The 7,500-nt window shown below is 48.4% G+C and overlaps 1 protein-coding gene across 2 annotated transcripts in view; it reads left to right on the top strand.

The window, feature by feature from the left end:
• The window catches only part of gsap (gamma-secretase activating protein), a 28,442-nt gene extending 22,677 nt beyond the window's left edge, over positions 1-5,765 (top strand). For both annotated transcript variants that reach the window (XM_076030278.1, XM_076030279.1), the window contains exons 28-32: positions 731-850; positions 2,297-2,358; positions 4,051-4,155; positions 4,707-4,803; positions 4,968-5,765. In XM_076030278.1, the coding sequence (XP_075886393.1) occupies positions 731-850; positions 2,297-2,358; positions 4,051-4,155; positions 4,707-4,803; positions 4,968-5,068 (485 nt within the window). In that variant the 3' untranslated portion in view covers positions 5,069-5,765. The remainder of the gene's footprint in view (positions 1-730; positions 851-2,296; positions 2,359-4,050; positions 4,156-4,706; positions 4,804-4,967) is intronic.
• Positions 5,766-7,500: the final 1,735 nt, after the last annotated feature.

Here is a 7,500-nt window from a genome sequence, read left to right on the forward strand (position 1 = left end):
TCCCACCACCCGAGCGGAGGTGGAGCGCACAGCACGGCGGAGTGCGGAGACAGGAAATGAGAGATGCCCCCCCCCCCCTCCCACTCCCGTCCCCATTCCTCCCCGAGTCGAGGCTGCAGGTGTTTACACCAGCGTGAGGCTGGACAGCATCAGGCACCGTGGACCTTCTCATGCTATATATAAATATATATTTTTTTATCTTTACAACTTTTTGCACTGCCGATAGATGCTTAAGGCATCAAATATATGAGAAAGATACGTGTCATTATGTCATCATGCAGTAAGTTTAGGTCTCTCCATTACCAGTTTTTATTGCAATATTTAGGTTTGGCACAATTAAAGGGGAAATGGAAACGCAGCTAACAATGCTAACGATGCTAACAATAATAACCACAGCACTTAAGCAGTAGTGTAATATAAACAGGTATGTTCTATTAATACAGCACAATTAGTTTTTGTAGTTATGTTGTAACATTAAAAAAAACAAACTATCTTGGTGGATGCAAGTTGTCTGTAAAGTTCTAAAAATTAGCATTTTAGCATGCTAAATTCCGCCATTTCCGCTCACGATCTGCGCTAGCAGCCGGTTGTTCAGTTAGCATTTGCTTTCGGCTGTTCTTATTTCAACCAGAGGGACCGTTTGAAGTTGTTGCACACTGTCATTTTTCATGTTCTTGCCCCTGAGCGTTGGAAGGACTGAGACATCGCTCTCCTTTCTTCCCCTCCCAAGGCTATCACACGCTGTTGGCGGTGTTTGCCGTGCGCTGCCTCCCGCATCACACCTTCCTACAGTACATTGACCACGGCGTTGTGCAGCTCACGGAAACCTTCGTGTCCCGCCTCATGACAGGTACACACACACACACACATCCACGGAAACACTCCCGGTGTCACAGAGAGGCGGAGAAAATAAAGAGAGAAACAACCCAGGCAATCGGTCTCGGTGCGGTGTGCAGTCGAGTTGCCAACCGTCCCTTAAAATACACAGTACGTGATTTGTGTCTATAGAGTTTGTGTACATTACTTAGCTGCAGGCAAAAACCACTGCGCAACCCATTCACAACTGCGTACTGGCTGCGTGGCTATAAATCAGGATCGCTTGTTTTCAGCTTTATGTATTCAATTCCTCTGTAAAAGCCATCCATCCTGCACTTCATCGATTGCTGTGTGAAAATATGTTCCATGAAAAGATTTCAATCCAATTTAAACATTGTGAAAGTCGGCAACGCCAGTGTGCAGTTCTACCGGAGGCGACGCTGCTCGGTTCGCCGGAAAGACTGAAGCGTCTCCCAACGACTTGATGTATCACAGTGGGTTTGTTTTTTTTAGGTTGTCAGCCGAGGTGAAAATGTTATTCCCTGACTTGGTGTTTTTTTTAAAGCCTCATTAGCTGACAGATGTGCTGCCATTACATTTAATTTAAAAAAAAAAAAAGTAACAATAATTCAGCCAAAGTTTGGTGTCAGCAGATTTTTCTTCTCCAAAAACACTCGAAGAAACGGGCCGGTGAAGTTCGAGCCCGCAAAAAGAAAAAAAAAGTTGTTTTCAGTGTTGTGCAATTGCGCGGTCGCTAGCAATTAGCTCAGAGCCTTTAAATAGCATCGTTGCTAGGCCGTCACTCATGAACAATAACCAGGCCGCGCCAGCCGCACACTGTCACGACAACAAGGAAATATCCACAAGCGAACTGGAGATTAATTGGGGGATTTTGACTCAAGCCATCAAAGACAGCGCGACTGAAGCCATGTGTCCATTCCAGTTTAGCTTCGTCGTTCACGCATCGTCGCCAGGAAAGAGGAACTCAATAAAAAAAAAAAACATTCACGTGTTTTGCCCTTCTTCCAGAGAAACAGGAACGCTGCTCGGTGACTTTTTTGTTCGTATTCTCACTTAACTCCTTCAAAGGGAATCTTTTAGGGCTCCTCCCGCCGTATCCAGGAACAGAAACTCTACAGGGACGCACGGCGGCGGGCGACGAAGAGTCGAAGAAGGTCGTCGATAGAGGAGGGCCGACTGCAACTTGCTTTTTTTTTTTTTTTATTTATTTATTTTTTGTAATCTAAGATTAATAAATGATGGTATTTCGTGCAAACCTGGACGGGCGGGGCCGCTGAACAGCTCAGGCTCCGCCCAGGGTGGTAGTGTCACCGAAGTGAAGCCTGAATCTAATTATTTTTCCTTTCAAGGATCTGTCCTCCTGCTTCAAGACGCCCAAGACGTCGATATAATCAGTCTGAAATATAATCAGTGTGTTTTCCCCCCTGTTTTATTTGTGTGTTTTTCTTTCTGTTCTCAGACCTGGACAACAGCGACGCCAACGAGAGACTCAAGTTCAGCATACTGAAGAGGCTCCCAGAGGTGCGTGTGTGTGTGTGTGTGTGTGTGTGTGTGTGTGTGTGAGTGTGTGCGCATGCATTTTAAATGCAGGTCCGGTAGCTCTATTGATCTATTTATCTAATATGTGGAAGATTAAAGGTGCTCAGTCAGCCCCTCCTTGACCAATCACAGGGCTCGTAAGCTCTCGGCTTAAGAGTCGGCCAGCGTACGAACTCCGGCCTGAAAATCAAACAGTTTGTCAGCTTGGCTAAAAAAAATAAATAAATAAAACAAAACAAAACAAAAAAACATTGTTAACGAGAGCCAAACAACGCACGAGGTTTTTATAGTCCCAGCCATTAGCGAGCAGCGAGTTTTGATCTTCTTCTCACTAAATGTTCTGGTGCAATTAGTTTCCAAGTTATTTTTGGTCCCTCAGGTTTCCCCCGGGCCAATCACAATGCACTTGTATAACCAGCTAGTGTGTGTGTGTGTGTGTGTGTGTGTGTGTGTGTGTGTGTGTGTGTGTGTGTGTGTGTGTGTGTGTGTGTGTGTTCGTGGAGTCGGTACCAAAATCTCTGTGTGTTTTCTCGTCCCCGAAACTCTTGCGTAACTTCCACGTGTTCCCTCGCGCGCACGGAAGATTCCCTTTGTAGCCGGGTGGGCGCGGGCGCGCACGTGCGCGTGAGCGAGCGAGCGAGCGAGCGAGCGAGTGCGTTTTGTCCGCGCTGTGATCAGAGGAATGTCGAGTGTTTAGTCTTTCTCTCCCGTTTCCCGGCCATCGCTCTGTTGTTGGCTGAGTTTGGCAGGCAGCGGCTGCAGAATTCAAACGCACACACCAACGTGCGGACGCGCCATGGTGTGTGATGATAATAGAGAGGTAACCCCCCCCCTCCCCCCACTAAAAACCTTAATCAATGTGTGTAGCGAGGCGTCATTTGAATTGTTTTCTCTCATTTGAAACGATTGTTCTGCTCATCACCACGGCAACAACCAGCAGTTCAACAGAAGATTAAAAAAAAAAAAAAAAAAAAAACTTTTTTGCACATTTTATCAGGAAGTTGGCACCACCACAGCTCATTCACTTTTAATAGAGCACTAATGTCTCATCTTCATACTGTGGATTTATTTTTTTACATTTTTTAAAGAATGCATTTGCGCTCAATCGAAAGAATAAACAAGTTGAGTGAAACCCCACAGGCCTCTGAGCCACGAGGGAATTGTGTATAAAAGATCCAGAACTTTATTTAATCATTTTGAACGGCGAGGAATTCTTTTTTTTTTTTTGTCGTCGTTGCTGCATTGCTGAGGTTGTCTGTAATTAAATTTAGGGAGTTTTTTGACTCTTTGTTGCCAGTCAATAATGAAACTCTTTGAGAGAAGAAGAAGCGTAAGATTGGGACAGAAACATCCACTTTCTGTAAGCGCGTGGCCCGGACCGTCGTTCCGAGAAACCTCTGAAAGACGCAAAGAGCCGCGCGATGAATCCCGACGCCGCCACCGCCGCCGCCGCCTGCAGGAGGAGGAGGAAGCCTCAGCGTCCGCATTCCCAATGAAGGATTTCTCTGTCTTAGTTTGCAATCAAGGCTGAAATTCTGATATTCCAGTCCTGCTTGCAGGAAGCGACAGTGTGGAGGGTGGTGGTGGTGGGGTGGGGGTGGGGGTTCAGGGACGATATCGATTGAGGCTCCGGCTACGTGTCTGAAATGTGAAAGTGTCCTCCTGCCGCTGCAGCCGATGGCTCGGAGGATCTACCACATGTGGGACCACCCGGTCAGCTCGGCCTCCATCTCCACGAGCTACGTCCGGACTCAGCTGGAGAAACGCGGCAAAAACGAGGTAACCGAGTGCAGCAGGCTCTGTTAGCGCTCTGCCAGCTCTCCTTTCAGCTCTCTCTTAGGAATCTGTTGACGCTCTCTTTTTTTTTGCCCAAGTGAGATTTTGTGCGAGCAAAAGTTGGAAAGGGATTTTTGAACAACCGTTGAAAAAAATTGATTCCGACGACCGTCGGCACGTTCTGCGAGCTACAGTCAATACCAAAATGATCCAGCCAATGGGCTCAAAATCCCGAAACAGTTGGATTCTATCCTTCACGCCTCAGCCGGCTAACGGGGAGCGACAGCAGCCTCTTCCCGCCGCCCGGGTTCAGGATATATATACCTTCCGCAGAGTCAGGCGGCTGCCAACTTTATCCACATGTGGGAAGGAGCGTGTCAAAGCCGGCAAAGTCTGGATCTGCTCCTTCTTTATTTCCGCAGCGGCGTGTGTGTGTGTGTGTGTGTGTGTGTGTGTGTGTGTGTAAAAGAGAGAGAGAGAGGGGAAGAGGAAAAACCCCTGCACAGTCCACAGTCGTGGTTTTTTTTTTTTACTTTTCCCATCTGTCTCCTCAGGGGTTTGCATTCACCGGCAGAGACAAGCCGGGCTTCAGACCCGAGTTTCTTCCTCTCAGCTACCTGGCAAAAATTCTCTCTGATATAGAGGAACAAGGTATGTGTGTGTGTGTGTGTGTGTGTGTGTGTGTGTGTGTGTTCGCATCCGCATCCTGCCTTCGGAGGATTAAGGCGAAATGCGTGCGTTCCTGCGAGCGTTTGGACAAAACTTTATCTCTCTCACCTCCCCCCCCACCACCCCCACCCACCCGCTTCTTCCAGCTCTGAACCCGTTCGAGGAGCAGGAGAACGTGGACGCCCGCTTCGTGGAGGAGACGGCCCTGAAGCAGACCCTGGTGCAGTTGGGCTTCGAGGCCAAGTGACGGGGGGGGCAGAAAAAATGAGGGGGGAAAAAAAACAACGAAGAAACATCGGGGCTCGGGGGGCGGGCTCGGGATGAAGGATGGACGCAGGACCGTGAAAAGGCGGGAAATGTCGCAGAAGGAGCGCTGGATGATGGATTTCTCGGGGGGTTGGGGCGGACGGACGAAAGCGTCCGAGAAAGACGGACGAGCGGGAGAGAAACAGTGAAGAATAATCAGGCGACGGCAGGGAGGGAACGACAAACAAACGCAGGCAAATGAATCAGACACCTGCGATTCTTCTTCTTCTTCTTCTTCTTCTTCTGCGACATCGTGATAAAACAAACTGTGACGTAATGTCCCTTTAAAATGTCTCTCCCCCCCCCCCCCCCCCCCCCCTGCCCCCACGTGAATCAGCGGACAGCCGGTAATCGAAGATGACAGCGGAGAACCGATAGTAATTGAAGTCACCAAAAGGACAAACACACAAAGTCTGGTTCCCATTACGAGCCCGAGTGCAGAGCACTCACTGTAATCGGAGAGGAGGTCTTTCTGGTCAAAAGTTGTGTTTTGCCCACGAAAACTAAATGTGTCCGGGGGAGGAAAATAATAATAATAAAAAAAAGGGACTTTTTTTGTTTACACACTTTCAAAAAAACTCCCACACAATCACTTTTGTGAGATGGATTGTAAATAAAATAAATTGTTTTCAAGACTGTTTGCAGCCCTTGGTCTTGGTCTTGGCCTTGGCGCGCACAACTCTGAGTGAATCTCCTCAGAACTTCAGGCAAAGCAGAAAGAAAACAGAAAGAGAGGCAGAGTGGCCGAGCCTTGATCCAAACCTGGGAAATGACCTCAGCCTCGAAGCAGCCGAGTTTGTTGGAATTCACTGGAAGGACAGAACAAGTGGTTCCGGTGTCGGGTGAAGCCGGCTGAGATGAGTCACTTTAGCGTCTCTCTCTCTCCTGTCCTGCAGAGAAAAAAAAAAGACATTTTCTTCATCTTCTTACTTTTTCAATGTGGAAATCATCCATTTGTGACGTCACAAAGGGAACATTTTTTTAAACCCCCCCCCCCCCCGAAACCTCCGCGTTTCCATCGGCTGCCCAACATAAAGGAGGATTTGTTTTCAGAAAAGCATCAATTTCCGCAGGAAGCTAAAGCTCAGCGTTTTTGTAGGAGGCTGTAAACAAGAGGCTAAATGTGCCGTTGAAACTGCCCGTCCCATTTGACGGACACGGAACCAATCAAAAGAGTGGGAGGGGCTCTGATTGGTTGTGTGCTCTTCAATAATGATGCCCGCCCGCTAAAGCCCGTCCCTCCCCTGTGATGTGAGCTCTGATTGGCTGGGATTGCTTTTGCCCTGTAAACAAACGCCCCCCCCCCAAACACAAACACAAACACAAACACAAATACATTCGGTGAATTCTGGATTCTGGTTTGTTTTACTTAACGGGATGAACGACAAAGATGTGTGAAAACAGAGAGCCGTCACTCAGCCTCTGCGAGCGGCTGCTCGACACCTCTGTTATGCAGTCGGTGTTATGCAGCCGGTTAATGGGCGCAAACAGCTGGCGGCTAAGTCCACCTGACAGCTTGGGCCGGCGGCTTGCGGCGGGCGATCGCGCATCACGGACGGACGGACGGACGGACGGACAGACAAACGGGGGCCCAAACAAATTAGATGAAGTCAAACCCGCGGCCTTAACGAGCCTTGGAAGGAGCTCCGGCTCACAGCGTGAATTGCAAATGAGCTTACACAAGTGTTTCTCAAAAAAGTTTTTTTTTTCCCCCCTCCCTCTTCTCTTTTTGGGTCTCCATTATTTATTTGAAGTGATGCAAGGCCGACGTCTGAGCAGCACCCTCCGCCACTCCTGGGTCGCCCTTTCAAAGATTTACCGCCACAGTTTGAGCTCCCCGCAGCAGCGACACGCTCAAGCTGTTCCCCATTCTACATTTTTTTTTTTGGGGGGGGGGGGGCGGGGTTTCTAAATCAGATCCCAGACGCGGCCATTATCTAAAAGATATATATATATATGTGCACATAAAATGAAGCAGTAATTCTTCTGTTTTGGCAGCCAATCGCATTCCTCAGTGATGACAGCTAATAAATTGGCGCTGTTCAAGCGAGGCCGCGTAGCCGCTTTTGACAACTTGGGGGACGGAGTGATTGACGGCGGTGTTTATGACGGAGGAGGAGGAGACGGAATCCAGGCCACAGAGAAAATGGTTGATGGCATCAAGAAAAAAGGCAAAACTTTGCAAACAAAGTGCCCCAAATAAACCAAAGTAACAGCAACACAACCGCACACTGCACAGTGCGCGACGACGAGGCTGTTGCTTTCCAACAGCCGACTTGTTTGAAGAGATGCCTTCATTGAGTCCATCAAGAAGTACTGTACCTACCTGATGCTGGTTCAAGCTTCAGACGTTCTCAAGCTTTTCTTGCCCTT

Source organism: Nelusetta ayraudi, unplaced genomic scaffold (genome assembly GCF_046127955.1).
Source record: "Nelusetta ayraudi isolate G7.1 ecotype Tasmania unplaced genomic scaffold, CSIRO-AGI_Nayr_v1 ptg000027l, whole genome shotgun sequence".
Classification (NCBI taxonomy): Eukaryota; Metazoa; Chordata; class Actinopteri; order Tetraodontiformes; family Monacanthidae; genus Nelusetta; species Nelusetta ayraudi.